Genomic DNA, 21,816 nt, shown 5'->3' on the forward strand with positions numbered 1-21,816 from the left:
ACAGTATTAGCATCAACTATTTGGCATAAGCAAATAATTCAATTTTTGCTTTTATAAAAATTCCTTTTTCTAATACTCTAGAATGCTATATATATATTTGTGGAAATAATGGCATATTTTAGACCTCAGCCTATTAAATCCTTAATGAGGTTTTAAATAATCAATTGTTTATTGAGAATGTGTACCCATAAAATGAACATTCCATGGTTTCATTGTATTCCAGATAGTGAGTGGATGTCAAGTGATATTAACAAGGGAAAGGAAAACAGAAAAAGGAAAAATAACAAAAGATCGTCTTTTCTTACCCTTGTTATTTTATAACTAAGAGGTTTAAGGCCTTCATTCCTCCTCGTACTTAGCTTTTTAGATCTGTAGGTGTCCTTGTTAATTTTTAAGGGATATTTGATGAGAACAGTAATATTTATAATGTCAGCCTCCTAAAATTTTTATATTTAAAATTTGCAACTATTAACCTTGGGAGTTTGTTTTTATGTTACCTGAAACTTATGCTTATAGTCTAGTCTTCAAAGACTAGATTAAACTTGTCCAGTAGTATATGTAGTAATACAAAGCATGCCATGATACTAGGCAAATCATAGTAATACAAGCTGAATAGCATGTATATAAGTACAAGTAAATACAACATTTATTTCATTCATTTTTAATATATGCATGTATTTGAAGGGTACTATGTGACATCTGTGTCTTTGAAGAACCAAATGAACACAAAATCCTTTTTAAAAATGTATGGTAGTGACAACATTACAAAGAAAACTAAATGCAATAATACTGTCTTCAGCTGCACTGATAACCTATATTAATCTTGCTTTGTAGATTTTCATTTATACACAAAGTGATTTCTAGTAGTAATTGAAACTAATTGCCTGAAATTATTTTGTGTAACTGTATTACATATTTTAATACAATATTAAAGCGAATAAAAATGACTTGTATCCTCATTCTTATGCTACTCATATGAGTACATATATTTTTATAATTATAAATACAGTTGGTGCTACGTATACATGGGTTTTGCATCCACGGATTTAACCAACTGTGGATCAAAAATCTTTTTGGGAATAAAAAGAAAAAAAATACAATGGAAAAAACACAGATTTAAAAAATACAATTGTCTATATTCATTTACATTATATTAGGTATTATAAGTAATCTAGAAATGTTTTAAAGTATAAAGAATGATGTGCATAGGTTATATGCAAATACTATGCATTATGTCAGGAACTTGAACATCTGTGGATTTTGGTATCCATGGGGCATCCTGGAACCAATCCTCTGTGAATACTGAGGTATGACTGTATATATAAATTAAACATAGTTTTATTTTTTTAAGCAGATAGCTATTTAGCTCTCATCATGATTATTTCTAAGTTCATAATATCCATTGAAATGATCTCATATATAAACCTTTTTTCAAGCATTAAATACATTGTCTGCAATTTTTTGATATTTGTAAATGCTATAATAAACACCCAAGCTTAAAAAGACAGATGGCCTCTTCACCATCTTAAAAATCCCAATAGTAGTTTCATGTAATGATGCCTAACAAGATTAGTTCTGCTTTATAAAACTTTGTATTACATTCGCAAATTTGATACATTAGAATAACTTATCAGTTTTATATTAGGAAGTAAACTATACTGATCAAATGAAAACCTTACAATTTCCAATGCTGTTGAAGAATTTGTTGATAAAATACAATAGGGCACTTCTTAGAAGAATCTCTTTTTAAGAGAGATTTTAATGACTTTTTATTTCTGTGTTTAGAAATTCATTTTTTCCTCTATAAGCCAGGCACGGTGGCTCACGCCTGTAATCCCACTACTTTGGGAGGCCAAGGCAGGCAGATCACTTGAGGCCAGCAGTTTGAGACCAGCCTGGTCGACAGGGCAAAACCCTGTCTCTGCTACTACTAAAAATACAGTGATTAGCTGGGTGTGGTGGCACATGCCTGTAATAGCCCAGTTACCTGGGAGACTAAGGCACAAGACTCTGCTTGAGCCCTGGAGACAGAGGTTGCAGTGAGGCAAGATCGCACCACTACCCTCCAGCCTGGTTGACAGAGCGTGACTCAGTCTCAGAAAAAAAATAAATAAATTCATTTTTTGGTCGAAAAGGACATAAAGACATACTAATAATACAAACTCCATGAACATAGGGAATTTTCACTGTGTTGTTTATGCTGCACCTCTAGTTTCTAAAATAGTACTTGGCACATGGTAAAGGTGTTTATAGCAGTATTATATTTGATAAATTTTAAAAACTGGATATACTCTAAATGTTCATTAATAAGGAGTTGATTAAAAGTGTAGAATAATCATACAATGGTATACTATTTTGTTGAAAAAATAGGGTTTTTTCTATGTATACTGACATTGACACAATATTTTGTTCCATGAAAAAAAGCAAATAGAACAATAGTATGTGTAGTATGATACCACATTTATTTTTACTATTTTAATTTAAAAATACTCTACCCACACATAGCAGTTCTTAAACTTTTTGGTTCCCTGTAATTACTGAGGACTCTCTGGCTTTTGTTTGTGGGAGATATATATTTATATGTTTTTGTTTATATTAGAAAGATATATTTACTTTCTAATGGTAAATATGTATTACAAAAATACATGTTTATATTAAAAATTAAAACTGGAAAAAAATTTATGTATTTAGAATAAGAAAAATGAATCTATTATATGTTAACATAATATATTTTTATGAAAAGTGACTTTTCCAGAATGAAAACATTCAATGAGAACAGTGGCATTGTTACATATTTTATAAATCTCTTAAATTTGTAGCTTAATAAAAGGAGACTGGATTCTTACCTGCTTCTGTATTCAACCTGTCATGATGTTTTAGTTGAAGTACGTCATTAAAATCCAGCCTTACATTGATACGTAGTCAAAACATTGGAAAGTATTTTAGTTGCCTTTTCAGGTAATTGTAGATAGATGCTCTTCTTTGATATGATACCAAACCTCTATAAGTAGTAGTTTCTTAAATGTTAGTTGTAATGTGGAATGTCAAACTGTATCAGTGAACTTTTTGTACTCTTGTCTCATAAAATCCTTTTGTTTATTTTGTACTTTGAATGGATCTTTTACCTATGCATGATGTTATATGCATGATTGGTTTTTATAAAAATCAGAATTTTTCAAATGCATTGGTCACATTTCATTATTCCATATCAAAAAACTGCATTTGTGAATGTTACACAAATCTCATTGGAAAGGTCTTCAAGTATTGTGAAGTTGTCCAGATCACAAAGATGAATGCTAGTTTTTCAAAATTCTACTTTTTACTTGAATGCTCAAATCTTATAATTGGTAACCCGGTCGGTTTTTCTTTAGTTGATAGGCTTACTGCTTTTATGTGTTGAGAATATGTCTGTGAAACATCCATATCTGGAAGAGTTTGCCATTTCTTTGTTCATTTGTAAATAGTATTTATTGCATTTTAAAAAGTGGTGAATTCACTCTTATGATGGCACTGATAAACTAATGATAATAAAGAACTTCCAAGCCCGGCGCAGTGGCTCATGCTTGTAGTCCCAGCACTTTGGGAGTCCAAGGCTGGCGGATCACTTGAGGTCAGGAGTTTAAGTCCAACCTGGCCAACATGGTGAAACTTCGTCTCTCCAAAAGTATGAAAAAAAAGAAAAAAATTAGCCCGGCCTGGTAGCTGATGCTTGTAATCCCAACTACTTGGGAGGCTGAGGCAGGAGAATCACTTGAACCCAGGAGGCAGAGGCTGCAGTGAGCCAAGATTGTTCCACTACATTCCAGCCTGAGTGAGAGAGACTCAGTTCCCAAATATGTAAAATTAAAAACAAAAAAAGCAAAATATTCACACTGATTATATTGGAGTAGTGGGAAAATGCTAACTTTTTTTTCTTTTTTCTCATTCTTTTTAAATTTTCTGTAATGAATATTTTATGTTATATAGTTAAAATAAAAATGTTATATAGAGTGTGTTATAAAGGATACCTTACAGAGAGTTGAATGTAGATTAAGAATAGTTGTTTTTCTCTATTTTTGTTGTTAGGATTTAGGTCCTGAATATGAAGGTATATTTAACACTTCATTGCAGTGGATCTTAGAAAATGGAAAAGATGTTGGAATAAGGTAAAGGATCTGATTTCTACTTTGACCATTTTGTACTGGGAGAAGTGATTTTGACTTTAAATTCTACCTTACTTATTTTTAAATAGGTGTGTTGGTTTTGGCCCTGAGGAAGAATTGACAAATATAACTGATGTGCAGTTTTTACAGTCCACAAGACCACTGATGTCTTTTTGGTGTCGTTTTCGACGTGCTTTTGTTACTGTAACTCACAGATTATTGTTGTTATGCTTAGGTAAGTTGTAAAGGTAAGAAAGGAGATAAATTGCAGTCTGAATTTTTGTGTGTTTTTCACTAAATGCGAGTTGAGAATTCATTTTTGTGATTGTTGCCACATAAGTCACAGCTAGATGTCTTCTCTAAATATAATAAAAATAATGTCACGATCATTCTAAGGGCTTAGAAAACAGTAATATAAGGAGAGGTAGGAATAAAACTATCATAAGACTGTCACAAAAAAAAACAAGTGTGGTCAGTGTATACATAGAAATCTACTTTAGAAAGTAGAATTGAAAAATATAAAAATTGAGCTTATTTTTAAATAATAGTATTGTAAATTAAGTTTATTAAAATTATGTTTAGTTTTTAAAATGTCATTTACCTAAATTAAAATTTTTATCATTTTTTAATTGATAATAGGGATTTAGGTGATAGTTTTTTTTTTATTATTATTTCTTTCTTCTTTGAAAATAATTCATTTTGGCCAGCTTTAGTGGCTCACATCTGTCATCCCAGCACTTTGGGAGACTGAGGCAGGAGGATTGCTTGCACTCAGGAATTTAAGACCAGCCTGGGTAACATAGTGAGACCCTACCTCTACAAAAATTTTTAAAAATTAGACAGGCATAGTGGCATGTGCCTGTAGTCCCAGCTACTTGGGAAGCTGAGGTAGGAGGATTTCTTGAGCCCAGGAGTTGGAGGCTGCAGTTACCCATGATTGTACCACTGCGCTCCAGCCTGGATGACAGAGCAAGACCCTATCTCAAAAACGACAACAAAAGAAAAATTCATTTTCTTTTTTAAGATGATTTTTGTAAGATTTAGTATGTTTAGTCTCATGAGATTCACTTTTCTAGTCATTTTATGCTGCAAAGGAAAAAAGTTTGTGAAACATATTTAATTTTTTAAAAATAGTTAGAATTTAAATGTTCACTTGTCAAGGTAATGGAAGAAATGCTTTTTTCTAGAAAGAAGTGAAACTTTGGAAAATGTTCAGTATGAAATTTTTTTATGTAGTTTTAATCATATAGCTAATTCAGCCATTTGTCTTGAAGATTCATTCCATTGTGGCAGTTAAAATAATCACTGCAATATTATTGAGTGATATTGACCACAATTTTTAAAACACAAAGTATATTAATATTACAGGTGTAGTGATGGTTTGTGTCGTTCTGCGTTACATGAAATATCGATGGACAAAAGAAGAGGAAGAAACAAGGCAGATGTATGATATGGTGGTGAAGATTATAGGTATGATATTTCTAAGAATCTCAACTATTTCTAAGAATCTTAACTATTTCTGGAAGAGTCATTGTGTGATTAAACTACAACATTATGTCAAGTGATTGATTCCTTTGTAAATTTTATTTATTTTTAGATGTTTTACGAAGTCATAATGAAGCCTGCCAGGAAAACAAAGATTTACAGCCTTACATGCCTATTCCACATGTACGCGATTCCTTAATACAGCCTCATGACAGGTGTGTTCAAAGCATTATGAGTTCAAGTAAATCAGAAAATATAGGTGCTTTCTGCAGTATTGAAAATTATATTGAGAGCTGTGACCCTTCTCAACTAGACTAACTTACTGCACAAGTTTTGTTTTGTTTATACGTTATACTCTCTTTCTAAATTCTCTTCTATTATTCTCCTGATTTTGAGTGACACTTGGATTTCTAAGTCATTCTCATTCCTAGGCATTCTTGATTCTTTGTTGTTAGTCTCCATCTTACTTCGTTTAATTTCATGTTGATAAAGAAATAGATGATAGCCAGTGGCTGGTGTTTTACTAATGTTTTTTAAGTACTAACTTTATTATTAATGAAGCTTTTAAAGTAAAAACTAAATACAACTTTTTGAAAATAATAGATAATTCCATATCCTGAAGCAGCATCTTGACCCTAGCAACACGTAATCGCCAGTGGAGCTTTGGGGGAAAAAAATACAGATGTTTGTGCTCTAGCTCTGGAAATTGAAACTCAGTAAATCTGAGATGAGGTGTAGGCATCTAAATCTTCTTTGAACAAACTCCATGAGTAGTGGTAAGAACAGCTAGAGTTAACATTACCTCAGATACTAATATTTCAAAAAGATGACATAAGCCAAGATGATAGTAAATTTGCCCTTTTGTTCACATGATAGGAAAAAAATGAAGAAAGTCTGGGATAGAGCTGTTGACTTCCTTGCTGCTAATGAGTCTAGAGTTCGCACGGAAACACGAAGAATAGGTGGTGCAGATTTTCTGGTTTGGCGGTGGATCCAGCCTTCTGCATCCTGTGACAAAATATTAGTTATACCTTCTAAAGTATGGCAAGGTCAAGGTATGTATTTTTAAACATCAAGAAAGTAATTTTCTTCCAATTTTTCAAAATGACAAAAATGTGTTAAGTGAAACAGTACAATTCAAAGATGTATGAAGGCAAAGCTGTCTTTCTGGTTCCATTTCATAGAAGGAATCAGTGTTAGCTTCTTAAGTATCCTTCCACACTTTTGTCCTTGCTAATACAAACATAAATGGTTTATCTTTAATAAAGATGAATATTCCTTGAATCTTGCCTATTTCACTTAACAAAACAACTTAGTATTATATATATTAACTGCATTCTTTTCATCTAATTTCTTTATGTAAATAACAATTTATGTTACATATACAATATAATACATATAACCTGTATGTATATAAGTGAAGTCATAACTTTTTAACTGCTCTTTTTTTTCCAATTTTTGCCTACCTCCTCTTACTAAGACCTTTCTATTTATATATCTGACCTGCCAAGTAACTTTTGTGGGTATCTTTCCATATTTTTCTTAATGCCTACATAGTTTCAAAAACATGTATAAATAAGGAAGGGGTAAGTTTGTAGGGGGTTTTGAAGATTGGCTGCCATATGTATCCAAACCTTTGCTACACAGAAAAGCAGAAAACAATGCATCAGAAAATTATGACTTTTTCTTATAAAAGTATGTCAATATTTGCTTAAACACAGTATTTGTGGAAAAGGTAAGTAAGTTGTTTTGGACATGCAATACAAAGTCCAGTCATTCCTTTTTTATTCTCCAATTAATTTTCACTTTGAAAAAGCTTGAATAAGAGGCTTCTTTAAACATGGCATAAAAGTGATGCTCTGTCAGGGTAAATAGCTAAAGCATCCAGGGCTTAATACCTGGGTGATGGGTTTGAGTTGATAGGTGCAGCAAACCATTATGGCACACGTTTACCTGTGTAACAAATCTGCATGTCCTGTACATACATCCCAGAACTTAAATTAAAAAATGATGCTTTGATGTTGCCAACGATTATACTATTTCCTCTAAATGATGCATGCATTTCAGTTTCCCTATAAACTGAAAATAGATAATTCCTTATTTTACTTGACCTCTTAACAGTGTTTGACAGTTCAGCCCTCCTTGAAACTTTCTTCATTGGGATTTGGGGATGCCACTTTCTTCTGGGTTTTTTTTTTTTTTTCTCCTACCTCAGACTTTTCTTCAGTCCTTTTCTAGATTATCCTCTTTTTCTTCACCTCTAGGTGTTAGAGTTTCTCAAGGCCATCTTTTTTTCCCCACTCTGCCATCTCTTCCTAGATGATCATCTTGCTGTGACTTAATTTACCGTATTGGGATAACTCCCCAATTTTTTATTTTGAATGAAGTCTGGTTTTCAGATTTTTGTACCCAACTATATATTTCTCTACTAGGAGGTGGGCACCACAGATTCAACATGTACACCAGCCTGATCTCTCCAGTGTTCCTAGTCTAGTTAATGATACCTTTTCTGAGTTGATTCTGCATAAACTTAGGGGTAATTCTTAATCTCTCCTTTATCCCTCTTTGTCCAATCTTTCAACAGGTCATGTCATGTCTACTTCATAATATGCCCTGATTCTATCCACTTGTCACCTGCACTGTTGGCCTGTCTTACCCACATCATTATCCTCTCCTTCTTAGACAACTATAATATAATAATAACCTTCTAACTGGTCACCTTGCATTCACTTATGCTTTTACCTGAGTCTCCACATAACAATGTATTTTAAAATTTGTAGTTTTAAAAGACAGATCTCATACTCTTCTCCTTAAAAACACTTGAATGGCTTTCTATTACTCTTACGATAATGCCCAAATAATTTTTTGTAGCCTACATCATCTTAAATAATCTGACATCTTCTGTAGATTTATCTTTCTATTCTTTCTACTCCAGCCACATTTGCTCCTTCTTGCCCCAGGAGCTGTGTACAAGCAATCACCTCTGCTTGAAATTTTCCTTTTCTCTTCACCCTGCTAATTTTTATTCTTCAGTTCCCACATAAATTTCACTTTTTCAGGGAACTTTTATTTTCTCATATGAGGTTAAGTTACTTTTAAAAAGCCGTCTATACTTTCCTTTCTTAGGACTTAATAATCACGGTGGTACTTTCTTGCATGACACTCTTTATCATCTGTCTCTCCCATTAAACTGTAAACTCTTTGATAGCAATGACTATCTGTCTTATTCACCTTAACATCTAACCAGGGGTCTGGCTCCTAGTAAAAGCAAGCAGTGAATATTTTTCGAATGAACTGAATAATTGAATACCTTTCAACAAATTGGAACAATGACAAATAGTAAATCTAACTTGTTTTTTGTAGCATTTCATTTAGATAGAAGAAATTCACCGCCAAATAGTTTGACACCGTGTCTAAAGATTCGGAATATGTTTGATCCCGTTATGTAAGTATTATGATCAGGGGTACATGTAACTCTTATTCTGCATATTTGGCTGGAAAATGCATGATATTCTTATAATGGTATGTCTGTAATTGATAATGTTTTTCTTCTGAATCTCTACTACAGAAACGTTACGTTTTTCTCTTTCATTAAATTCCAAGCGCAGATTTGGCCAAAGGACACTAATGTGTAAAGATTTGTAACACTTTTATAAATCTTTGTATTCCCTATGAATCCTCATAGCAGATAAATAGATAAATGCTTGAGGCAAATTAATGACTCATGTCATTATACATTACTGTCAATATTTTTGCCTCAGTAGAAAATATAGATAAAAAAATCACTGCTTCTTACAAATTTCAAATCTCAAATTGTAAAAAGGTTCCTGTAAAGATGTATACACCTGCTTCTCTACAAAGTCCTGTCTCCACTTGTCAATGTAATATTTGAAGAACTTCTCAGACTTTATAATTCAAACAACATATGCTTCCAGAGAATAGCACAGTCAAAAGAGACTACCTTAGAATTCATAGTATTTCATATATAAGCTGTAATAATTCTTACAGTTAGCTTCCTGAGGGTACTGCTTATCTGTCCAGTGATATTGCAGATCAAATTCTGTTTAAAAGTCCCGACAGTGGAGTGATATTACAGATCAAATTCTTTTTGTTTTAAAAGTCCCGACAGTGGTAATTACAATATGTATAAAATATCCCCAGAAGTCTCATCACTCATTGATGAAATTCCAAATAAGTGACAGCAAAATTGGAAATGTGAGGAAGCAGTATGCCACCTGTTTGCACGCGCACGTACACACACACACACACACAGAGACACTGCCTCTAATTTTGCAGAGATAGAAACAATTAGCAGTATGATGATACCTCTGTTGGAAATCTCACCTCATATCTTAGGAATTCGCAAGTCCGCTATTTTATTACGTAAAGTGAAAATTTGTGATTTAAAGTGAAGTCATTTTCCTCTCTCTCCTACCATCTTTGTCTCACAAGCAAGACAAATGTCCATTACTACAGCAGAAAAACCTTAGAACTGTCGTTATAGTAAGGTGGCTGTACAAAATGTTAGTCCTGTATCATCATTTTGGGAAAGAGAAGCTCAAATATAGTATTTACTAAGATTTTTCTTTAGGAATTTGAACATATCATTACAATTAAAGAAAATAACATTTGGCTGGGCACAGTGGCTCCCACCTATAATCCCAGTGCTTTGGGAGGCCGAGGTGGGTGGATCACTTGAGCTCAGGAGTTCGAGACCAGCCTGGGCAACATGGCAAAACCCTGTCTCTACAAAAAATACAAAAGAAATTAGCCAGGATTGGTGGTATGCGCCTATAGTCCCAGCTATTTGGGAGGCTGAGGTGGGAGGATGGCTTGAGCCTGGGAGGCAGGTGTTGCAATTAGCCGCGATCACGCCACTGCACTCCAGCCTGGGTGACAAAGCAAGACCCTGTCTCAAAATAAATAAATAACATTTAACTTTTACAACTGTAATAAGTTCACAACTCATTTAAAGTACTTATTAACACTAGAAAGAAAACAGAAATAACTGTAAGTACACAGGATTTTTAAACATAGGAATGACCCAATCCATTTTTTCTGCAGCGGTGGGCAAGTCTTTTATTGCCTCAGCTCTCTGCACTCCTTTTTTTTTTTTCTGAGACAGAGTCTCACTCTGTCGCCCAGGCTGGAGTGCAGTGGCATGATCTAGGCTCACTGCAAGCTCCGCCTCCCAGATTCACGCCATTCTCCTGCCTCAGCCTCCCGAGTAGCTGGGACTATAGGTGTCCGCCACCATGCCCGGCTATTTTTTTTTTTTTTTTGTAGTTTTAGTAGAGATGGAATTTCACCATGTTAGCCCGGATGGTCTCGATGTCCTGAACTCGTGATCTGCCTGCCTCGGCCTCCCAAAGTGCTGGAGTTGCAGGCGTGAACCACCATACCCGGCCAGTTCTCTGCACTCTTACTGGAATATGAGAGGAGGGCTGAGACTTCTGAATTATTATTTTTAAATCCACCTCCTGTTAGTCAACATTTACTTAATACCAATTAAAATCATATGTGGTTTTAAAACTATCCCAATTCTAGTAGTATATATATGTTGTAAGCGACAATGAAGAATTTTTACCGAGTAGGAATATGGTTGTTGATTTTTGTTTTCATTAATTTTTAGGGAAATAGGGGATCAGTGGCATTTGGCAATTCAAGAAGCAATTTTAGAAAAATGCAGTGATAATGATGGCATTGTTCACATTGCAGTAGACAAAAATTCACGTGAGGTAAAGTAACTTTTAGTATTGAATTTCATGTTTTGGATTTGTTGCTATTAAACTAAGACTATTTTCTTTCTTTTTTAATATTCCAGGGTTGTGTATATGTTAAATGTCTGTCTCCAGAATATGCTGGAAAGGCTTTTAAAGCATTACATGGCTCTTGGTTTGATGGTAAGAAATTTGAGTATTACAAACATTTTGAAAAGATAGTTATAGTTTAATTTTAAACTATACCAGATTTCAAGTAAAAGAATTTAGGTTAGCAATTTTTTGAGTAATAATTTTAGATGACTTTAGTTATGTTTTGTGCTCATATGTCTTTTACCACAGTTAATTTTCTGCAAATATTAAACAGTTTTACTGATCTAAAATATTATTTCTATCTTACAACAGGGAAATTGGTTACAGTAAAATATTTACGGCTAGATAGATACCACCATCGCTTTCCCCAGGCTCTCACTTCCAACACTCCATTGAAGCCATCAAATAAACATATGAACTCTATGTCTCATCTTCGTCTTCGGACTGGCCTAACCAATTCTCAAGGAAGTTCCTGAAAAGATTTCCTTCCATTTCTAAGACTGTTACTTACAATAGGAAAATTCCTGTTTGGCTTTTTGTCTTCCTTTTTAAATGCTTTTTGTATGTAATATTTTTATTGATGAATACATCTCTGAACGTTCCAGAAGTCTTAAGGTTCCAAAGGGATTTAGCAGTGAGGCAGCAATGCTGAGTAGGTAGGATAATTATTTCATTCAGTTTTTGGAGCTCAGTTAAGCCAATGCATTTAAAGTTTTGCATGAGGAACATTGACTTTATTAAGCATTTTCAGATGTGGTGGTTGTATTTTTGCACCAAGAAGTGTTTGGATAACCACACAAAAGCATGATGAAAAGGCTTCTTGTAGTCCCATACTTTCTTGTGAACTAATGTTGTGAATTTTTGTATGCAGTCACCTGCATAGTTCCTACAGGCTAATGTGGTAAAACTGTTGATTTCCCAATTTAACCTTAGGTTTCTGTTGCTTATAAGTGATTCATTTGCTACAGCTGGAATATGGGAAAATTAATTTGGGCTTAGTGGTTACAAATATGTGTAAGTGGATGTATATGTACTTAAACTGGCTTTGTATATATGTATAAATGCTGGTGGTGGTGAAAGTAGTCTTGTTTTGTGAAGATGTCTGCATTAAAGCAGTAAAATAAGCTTTCTATTTTATTCATAATCTAATGTGTGTGTATATATGTATGTGTATATGTGTGTGTATATATATATAGGTGTGTATATATATACACACACACAGATATACACATATGGCTGTACTTTTGCATAGATCAAACAGCCAAACACCTGGAAGTATTAGATACAAGTTTAAAATATCTTTTATAGGTTTTATATAAAAATGTCTGAGTATGATTTTGTGTGAAAGTTCTGATACCAGTTGTAATAGATTCAAATTTATGTGAGCAATAAAGAAGAAATTGGCAGATATTGGAAAAATATTTTGTGTAAAGCTGTATTTATTATAGATGCCAGGGCTGTGACATAGTACCATTGGGATTAAGTCATTTTCCCAATCTATTTATAATTTAATGATATGTTAGTGCCTCTGTTGTATGTCAAGTTTAAAGCAGGGCACATTGTTGCAGCAAAATGTGTATTTGACAAATTATACTTGCAATTTTGGGTCATGAAAGTTTGCAGTATAGTAAATGCACGATTGACCATTGCTTTGTGCCTCAGTATTTAATTTGTTTCAGTAAACTTACTTTATTACTGTTTTTGATTTCAGATAAAAATAGTTGCTAAATTTTACTTGTAATCTACAATTGGCTTTTTAAAAATAACCTGTTGATATATAATTGTCAGTCCAAATGAATATGTGAAGCAGCTGGAATTGTACCAATTTTGGTTTTATTTAAAGCTCAGTTTCCTTTTTGTTTTATTGTATGCGTTGGGTTTGCAGCATGAACTTGCACAGATAATGCACGTTTTCTGGTTAAGTAAACATGATGCACACTATTCTGTAACAGAAAGCCCTATTGTGCCTTACCTATGTGCTTTTGTGGGCACCTTGTTTATGAAGAATAAAAAATGATTTGTTATCTGAAGAGAATAAATTTTAAATTCTCAGTTTATGTCTCAGATGCTAACGTGTGAAAATATAAATATATATAATATATAAAGTAACCAATCTTCCTGTATTTTATGTGCATCTTAGTGATTTATCTGAGCTTAGTGACCCCCATCTTGTAACCTGTTGCAAGAGTGAATGTAAAAAATAGTTGTGGCATTTTAAAAGGTCGCCTTTGATGCAGATGCATCTTTTTCTTGCTTCTAAAACATATTTCATGTAAACATTGTACATTTATTATTGTAATATATACTATTATGCAGCTTATTTTACCTGAAACTGTTAAGCCGACCAAGATCCCTCCCTGCAAGACAGATGGGAATGTGTATAATAACTAGGTGTTTGAGAAGTTCTGAAGTTTGATGTAATCTGTTACTTGTCCTGTTAAAAAAAAGGAAAAAAATTCTAATTAAAAATTTATTAGTTTTTTTTTTTATGTGTCTTGGCTTTTAAAAAACTTTTTAAGTGCCCTGTGTCTGTATTTATTTTTTACCTGTGAAAATAGGTGTCTTTAGTTTAAATCAGTTTGACAGTCTATGAATATTTGTGCTTATAAAGATGAATGAAGACCATAAAGTTAATTTTAACTATCCATCCCCTTAGCATTTTATTTTTTCTCATGAAAATGTGTTCATCCAACTTTCAAGTATTTGAACCAAAATAGGGCAAGAATGTCAATCAGCTGCATCACAAAGCATTAGTTCTGCTAGATACTTTTTCAAGCAAGACTTTCTTTAAAAGGAAGCATTTCTTTTTCTTTTAACATTCTGGCTTGAATTCTGTTGCATTATAAACTATTAACAAACAGTTCATAGGCTAGTTACTTTAAATAGCATTGGTTTAGACTTTTTGATATGTTAAGTAAAAAGAAGACGAGATTAGTCAGTCATGTGGTACACTTATTGATTACTAACAAATGCCAAGTACTGTTTCGCGTTAGGGATACAAAGATGAAAAACACGTGACCCAATCCTCAAGATGGTCACAGTCTAGAGGAAGAACACAGAGCAGGTAAAAGATAATGTGGAAAATACAGTGAGAGCGAAACAGGCAGAAGAATTCTGCGAGTAAAGAAAGGCACCTTTTATGCATCTTAATATAGAGAGAAGACCTCAGGGCAGGTGAGGCAACAACTGAGCCCTGTTTTAATTCAGTTGAACACTCTTAATTAGTATAGATACAATTAATTATAGTTAGTATACAATTAGTATAGATACAATGATAACATTTCCCTTGAGCTCTCAGGAGAGCTTCTATCACTGTGGTGAGCTCATGAAAAGGAATGTGATCTGTGTGATTATAAAATCAATACTCATGGGTATGTAGATTCATGAATATCTTGTGAATATTGAAGGCTGATGTTGGATTTTGTTATATTTTCCTTGTATTCACAGATTGAATGGTAAGTTATGATTTCCAGGTGAACTGTGTTTTGATGTGTCATGTGCCCAGAACGTTTCCTTTAATAAGATTTATCTTGCAGTTCTTCCTCCCTGCTCCTGTTGACATCACATTATTGTAAGTCCCCTCCATGGCATTTTTGCCTTTTTTTTCCCTAGACTTACCTTGGCAAGTCACTTTTTCCGGATGACTCATACAGGGTGCTAAATCAAGCAGAATTTTGGCAATCACTCTTTTGGGAAGGATGCTGAAGAACAGATACTTAAGAACTGAGATGATTAGGAACCAGAGTTGTGCTTTAAATAAACTGAATGTCCAGAATGCTCTTGACCTTTAAGCCCCATTGGTTAAACTTTATGACTAGAAATGCATTCTCATGGTGGTTTTCTATGCCTAAGAACCTCTACTAGGGGTAACAGGATAGACACATTTTATTGATTCTTAGATTTTAAAACCAGCAGAGCCTGTGCAACTCAGATTTACTTTTTCTTTCATGGGTAGACACTGGAGACCTGAGAATGGTCCTGAAACTGGAAAGAGGGCAATATAGGTATAGAGAGCACAGGAACAAATATTGATGAGAAACAACCCAGTTTATGCACAAACTAAAAGCAGAACTGGGTGTGTTGGCTCATGTGTGTAATCTCAACTAGTTGAGAGGCTGAGACGGGAGGATCACTTGAGGCCAGGAGTTTAAGACCAGCCTTGGGCAACATTTAGACCCATCTCTAAATGAGAAAAAGAGTTAGCTGGGCGTGGTGGCTCACACTTCTAGTCCCCATCTACTTGGGAGGCTGAGGTGGGAGGATTGCTTGAGCCCACAAGTTCGATGCTGCAGTAAGCTATGATCATGCCACTGCGTCCAGCTTGAGTGACAGAATGAGACCCCATATCTAAATAAATCAGCTGGGCCCAGTGGCACAGGCCTATAATCTTAGCACTTTGGGAGGCCGAGGTGGGCAGATCACTTGAGGCCAGGATTTCAAGACCAGCCTGGCCAACATGGTGAAACCCCGTCTCTACTAAAAATACAAAAAAAAAAAAAAATTAGCCAGGCATGGTGGCATGCACCTGTAGTCCCAGCTACTCAGGAGGTTCAGGCATGAGAATCGCTTGAATGCGGGAGGTGGAGGTTGCAGTGAGCCAAGATTGCACTACTTCACTCCAGCCTTGGTGAGCAAGACTCACTTGAAACAAAAAATAAAAAAAAAGCCATAAGCAATTTCTTACGACTGAATCACTAAGCTTAAGGACATAAATAGATAAGAAAGGTAGCCAATGGTCACACCATGGAAGTCTTTGTAGGTAACATGAAGATTGGATGTTGGATATTAAAGGGAGTTTAGGTGAGAAATGGATGATACGGATTTGTTGACATGAAAAATGGAGAAAAGATTTGAAGAATAAGAAAATGGGAAAGACTTGATTAATTATTGAGAGAGAAACTGATATCTAATTATTTAGCATGGGAAATCTAAAATCCCAACATTTTAAGGAACAGATTGGATAGGAAAAATGATAAATTGGGGTTTTGGCTATGTTGAGTTTGACCTGCCTATAAAACATTTAGGTGGATGTTTCTAGCAAGTGAAGGGGGATCTACATTTCTGACATATTTTGAGAACTGTCTGAGGGAGGTACAATTTGGGAGTTAGAACCATGACCTTGGGTTAGATGGCCTAGTGAGTCCAAATGGTTAATCCCATTTCTGCCATACTTACCTGTGTGACCCTTAGATGGGGATTGGGGAAGGGGTGAAGTAGAAAGGAAAATTTGAACTAAATTAAGAAGGTAGAATTTGAGAAAGTGTTTCAATGATGTGAAGTTAAAAGTGTAATCTAATATGACCATCACATTTCTGGTTTGGGTGGCTGGTTGGCTGGTGATGACATTCCCCAAATTATAGATTACAATTGTCCCATGGTATCTGCAGGGGATTGGTTTCAGGACCCCTGTGGACACTAAAATCCACAGATGCTCAAATCCCATATATATAAAATGGCATAATATTTGCATTCAGTCTACTCATACCCTTCCATGTACTTTAAATCATCTCTAGATTGTTTTTAATACCTAATACCATGTTATTGCTATCTAAATAGTTGTTATACTGTATTTTTATTATATTAAATTTTTTTGGAATATTTTCTGTCTGCAGTTTGTTTAATCCACAGATTTAGAGCTTGTGGATACACAGGGCTGACTGCACTAGAGGAGGGGAGCAGGAAGCCAGTTATGGTGCTAGATAAGGTGTCCTATAATTGACAAAATAAGGCAAAATGATCCGTCTGACTTCTCTTTGTCTACCGCAGAACATTGTTGGAGGAAGGGCAAGAGGGGACTGTCTTTGAGAATCTCTCCTCTCCACAAAATTAACTTTTAAAATGTTCTGCCATTGTCTGTGATTGTTTGATATTGATTAGAAATTTTCCTAGTTTGTAGAAAAATGAGATTTTGTATAGGTCTAGAAACCTGCGGCTGTTGAAGGAAGGAATACATGCTAAAGTTGACTTTTATCAACTGTTAAGAACAGTTTTGAACTGTTCTTAAATGGTTTATCTTACACTCAAAACTAGAAATTTGTTTGAGGCTTTATGTTAGACAGCCCGTGTAACTGTAGTCAAGTCATTTGGCCTGAAAGGCTTTTTCTTTTTCTTCTTCTTCTTTTTTTTTTTTTTGGTGACTTCATTTTGTTGAAGTGATTTAAAAATACAGCTTTTAAAGGGCAGTCCTATTTTTATAGTTCCAAATGTTGCCATACTTCTCTTTACAAAAAAAAAAAGTTACTAATGTGGAATTTTGAAATCTCAGTGACTATTTCCTACTAAATAATAGTGAAATTCAAGTTGGATTTCAAGGCCTGCCTTTATCTAGACAGGTGCTATTTCAGAGAAATATGTCAGTTGTGTAATTAATAGTTTTCTAATGGCCACACTAAAAAAAGTATAAAATGGGTAAAATTAATTTTAGTATGTTTAACCTTATGTATTCAAATTATCTGAACCTGTCTTTAAAAATGTTATTTTACATACTTCAAAAATCTGGAGTATATATTATAGCTAAGGTGACCCTGGGATATATGACTTAAGTGCTAAAACCTATACAGTGGGCAACTTATTTACAGCCTATCTTAATCCAGATTTGACATTTTAGTTGGAAATACTTGATCTATATTGAGATATCATAAAATCTACAGTTGAAACAGTAGATTCACATACCCAAGTTCTTCCCAAATACTTGAAAGTTTTAAAATTTAAATTCAAATTTAAATTAATTTGAATTAATCAAATTAAAACTTGAGTCCTTCAGTTGTACTACCCACATGTAGCCAATAGCTGCATGTAGACAGTGGCTACCATGAGTACAAGTCTAAACCAACCTGTGCCTTTCTAGCCAAATCCCAGTCCTCATCCATCTACCTGTGCTCTAGTCGAACTAAACTGCTTGCCTGTCTTTTATATACCTAACTTTTACTTGATTCTGCCTTTTCTGATGTTGCTCTCTGGCTTTACTGATAATTATCCTATTATGCCTCCTTCACTTAACTTTCTCCAGCCACACTGGTCTTCTATGTCTCCTGTATACTTCCTATCTACAGGGCCTTCACACTTGCTGATCTCTGCCTGTAACATTATTTCCCTGGGACCAGATCTTTGAATGGCCTGCTCCTCCTTATTCAGGTTTCAGCTCACATCTCTTCATGGAGATCTTCTCTGTCCTTTCTCTTTTAAATTGATGTTTTATTTTCTTATTAATATCTGAAAGTATCTTATATGTTTATTACCTATATCCCTTGCTACAATATCAATCCCCATAAGAATAGGGAGTCTTATTTTTGTGTTGTTTGCTTGATTTTTAGGTCCCCAAATAGTGTCTGGCTGAAATTAGGTGCTCAGTATATATTTTTTGAATCAAGGCATACACTTTATTCTGTTACTCTGCGTCTAAAATAAGTTTGTGTTTTGATTCTAGGGAGTTCAATATAACTTTCAGGGACCTAATTTATTCTTCTTTTTTTTTTTCAGTTTTTTTAAAATTTATTATTATTACACAAGTAAAACATGTTCATTATAAGTAAATTAAGACACATTACCTAAAAATTTAATTACTTCTAATTTCACCATCTAAAATGTTAACATTCTAAAGTCAGTTTTTTTACTCAAACCAGTACAAAGAAAGGTAAATATACATTTTTAATATATTTTTAAGTAATTTTAAACTTACAAAGGAGTTGTAAAAATAGTACTACAGAGTTCCAGATACCCGTCATCCAGCTTCCTCTAATCTTAGTATATTACATAACCAGGGTACATTTATAAAAAATAAAAGTACATTGGTATAATACCATTAACTGAATCGTACATTTTCTTTCCCCAGTTTTTTTACTTATATAATCCAATTTGGGTACCATATTGCATTTAATTATAGTCTCCTTCAGTCTGAAAGTTTCTGTTTCCTTGTCTTTGATGGCCTTGTCACTTTTGAAGAGCAGTGATCTGTTTTCTTATAGAATGTCCCTCAATTTGCATTTGTGCAGTGTTTTCTTATGGATAGATTGAGATAACAGGTTTTGGGGAGGAATACCATAGAGGTATAGTGTACCCTTCTCATAACATCACATCAGGGAGCACATACATAACTGGCGATGTTAACTCTGATCACTTGGTTAAAGTGCTGTCCAGGTGTCTCCACTGTTGAGGTACCATTTTTCTCTTTGTCCAGCCCATAATCAAGGGAAGGAGAATTAAATTCCACCTCTTAAAATTTGTATCAAGGCCGGGTGCGGTGGCTCATGCCTGTAATCCCAGTACTTTGGGAGGCTGAGGCAGGAGGATAGCTTGAGTCCAGGAATTCAAGACCTGTTAAGGTGGAAAATGGACTGGCTTGGCCACAACCCAGCAAGGCAGCCACTATGCCCACCAGCCCCGTGCCAGCACCCAGCTCCACGGCAGAACGGCCCCTGAGCTCCACGGCTCCCATCTCCAGATACGTGGAAAGAACGATGGCCGCATCCCAAACCACCGCTGCGACTCCCAGGTGTCTCCAGTCCTGCCGGATCTGGATCGTGTGGTTTGCAAAGGAAAAGGTTGCAAGAGGCTTGTGGAATTTCTGCAACCCCAATTCCGTGGTCTCCTCATAGGGCACCAGGGCCATCCCGCCTGCACCCCTCTGCTCAGACGGCTCAGGAGGCGGCCCCGAGGCGCACGCTCAGCTTTCCCCGCCCCCCCTAATTTCTTCTTAAGTAGTGCTTTAGCAGAATCCCACAGATTTTGATGTGTTGTATTTTCATTTGCATTCAGTCCAGAATACATTCTAATTTCCCTTTTGAGTTCTTCTTTGCCCCCTGGGTTATTTAGGAATGTGTTATTTAGTTTCCTGATACTTGAGGATTTTCCAGGTAACTTTACTTACACTTTTGATTTCTAATTTTATTCTTTTAGCATCCATTGAATGATTTGAATCCTTTTAAGGTTGAGACTTACTTTATGGTCCACAACACAAACTTTCCATAAAAATTCTATGTGTACTTGAAAAAGAGTGTTTTCTACTGTTATTTGGTGGGCTGTTTTACAAATGTAAATTTGATGAAGTTGTTTGATAGTATTATTCAAGTCTTCTGTATTCTTACTAATTTTTCATCTACCTGATAATTATTGAGAAGGATTATTGAAATCTCTAACTATAATTGGGAATTTGCCTGTTTCTTGCAGTTCTGACAGGTTTTCCTGCATGTATTTCAAAGCTCTCTTTTTATGTATGTAAATAATCAGGGTTATTATATTCTCTGTGTTTTGACTCCTTTATGGAAGTGATCTTTATCCCGGATAATATTCTCTGCTCTGAAATCTACTTTGATATTAAGACAGCCACTCTAGCTTTCTTTTGATAAGTGGTAGAAGGGTACATCTTTTTTTTCATTTATTTTTAACTTATTCATATCTTTATATTTAAACTATGTTTCTTGTAGGCAGTATTTAATTAGATCTTTTTAAAAGATCTGGTCTGATAATCACTCAATCTCTGCCTTTTAATTGGGGTATATACAACATTTACATTTAACATTTAATGTGATTATTCGTTGGTTAAGTTTAAGTCTGTCATTTTGCTGTTTATTTTTTATTTGTCTCATCTGTTTCCTTTTCCTTTTTTCCTACCTCTTTTGGACTGTATGTAAAATTAGTCTCTTTCTGAATGCGAAATTAGTCTTCCTCCTAAGAGTTGTGGACTGGCTTCGTACAGTGGCTCATGCCTGTAATCTGAACACTTTGGGAGGCTGAGGCAGGAGGATCACTTGAGCTCAGGAGTTCAAGACCAGCTTGGGGAACATAGTGAGACCTTGTCTCTACTTAAAAAAAAAAATTAACCAGGCATGGTGGTGTGTGTCTGTAGTCTCAGCTATCTGAGAGGCTGAAGCAGGAGGATCACTCGAGCCCGGGAGAGAGAGGGTGCAGTAAGCTATGATTGTGCAACTGCACTACAGCCTCGGTGACAGAGCAAGACTGTGTCTCAAAAAAAAAAAGTTGTGGACACTAGCTTGAAATTTCGATATAGATTTGTGGAAAAGATTCTTGCAGCATTTGGTTTTTGATCACAAGGTTGGATGATAGTTTTTTAAAAAAACACCTTAGTATGCATATGTGCACAAAGGTTGATTAAAGGGTGATAATGAAATACAGAGAGATGGTATGGGGGACGCACTGCTCCTACAAGGGGCTCTGCAGAGTTAGTAAGACTTCCTTACTCCATCATCACTCCATTTTTTTAGTCCCTCTTTCATATTTTCCATCTCTTTGTCTTTCTGTACAACATACTGAGAAACTTCTTCACATCCATTTTTGAGTACACTAATTTTATGTTCAGCTGGGTTTAATCAACTCAAATAGAATTTTAAAAATTTGTCTATGAGATATATTAGGTGTAT

The 21,816-nt window shown here is 34.7% G+C and overlaps 1 protein-coding gene and 1 pseudogene across 2 annotated transcripts in view; one reads left to right on the plus strand and one right to left on the minus strand.

The window, feature by feature from the left end:
- Positions 1-13,925, plus strand: part of LEMD3 (LEM domain containing 3) — a 78,944-nt gene extending 65,019 nt beyond the window's left edge. For both annotated transcript variants that reach the window (XM_011929239.1, XM_011929240.1), the window contains exons 5-13: positions 4,066-4,145; positions 4,232-4,377; positions 5,511-5,612; positions 5,740-5,842; positions 6,504-6,682; positions 8,991-9,072; positions 11,260-11,365; positions 11,452-11,530; positions 11,753-13,925. In XM_011929239.1, the coding sequence (XP_011784629.1) occupies positions 4,066-4,145; positions 4,232-4,377; positions 5,511-5,612; positions 5,740-5,842; positions 6,504-6,682; positions 8,991-9,072; positions 11,260-11,365; positions 11,452-11,530; positions 11,753-11,916 (1,041 nt within the window). In that variant the 3' untranslated portion in view covers positions 11,917-13,925. The remainder of the gene's footprint in view (positions 1-4,065; positions 4,146-4,231; positions 4,378-5,510; positions 5,613-5,739; positions 5,843-6,503; positions 6,683-8,990; positions 9,073-11,259; positions 11,366-11,451; positions 11,531-11,752) is intronic.
- Positions 13,926-15,385: 1,460 nt separating this feature from the next.
- On the minus strand, positions 15,386-20,072 carry LOC105502732 (annotated as a pseudogene).
- Between the last annotated feature and the right edge of the window lie 1,744 nt (positions 20,073-21,816).

This window comes from Colobus angolensis, unplaced genomic scaffold (assembly GCF_000951035.1).
Source record: "Colobus angolensis palliatus isolate OR3802 unplaced genomic scaffold, Cang.pa_1.0 Scaffold80, whole genome shotgun sequence".
In the NCBI taxonomy this organism is placed as follows: Eukaryota; Metazoa; Chordata; class Mammalia; order Primates; family Cercopithecidae; genus Colobus; species Colobus angolensis.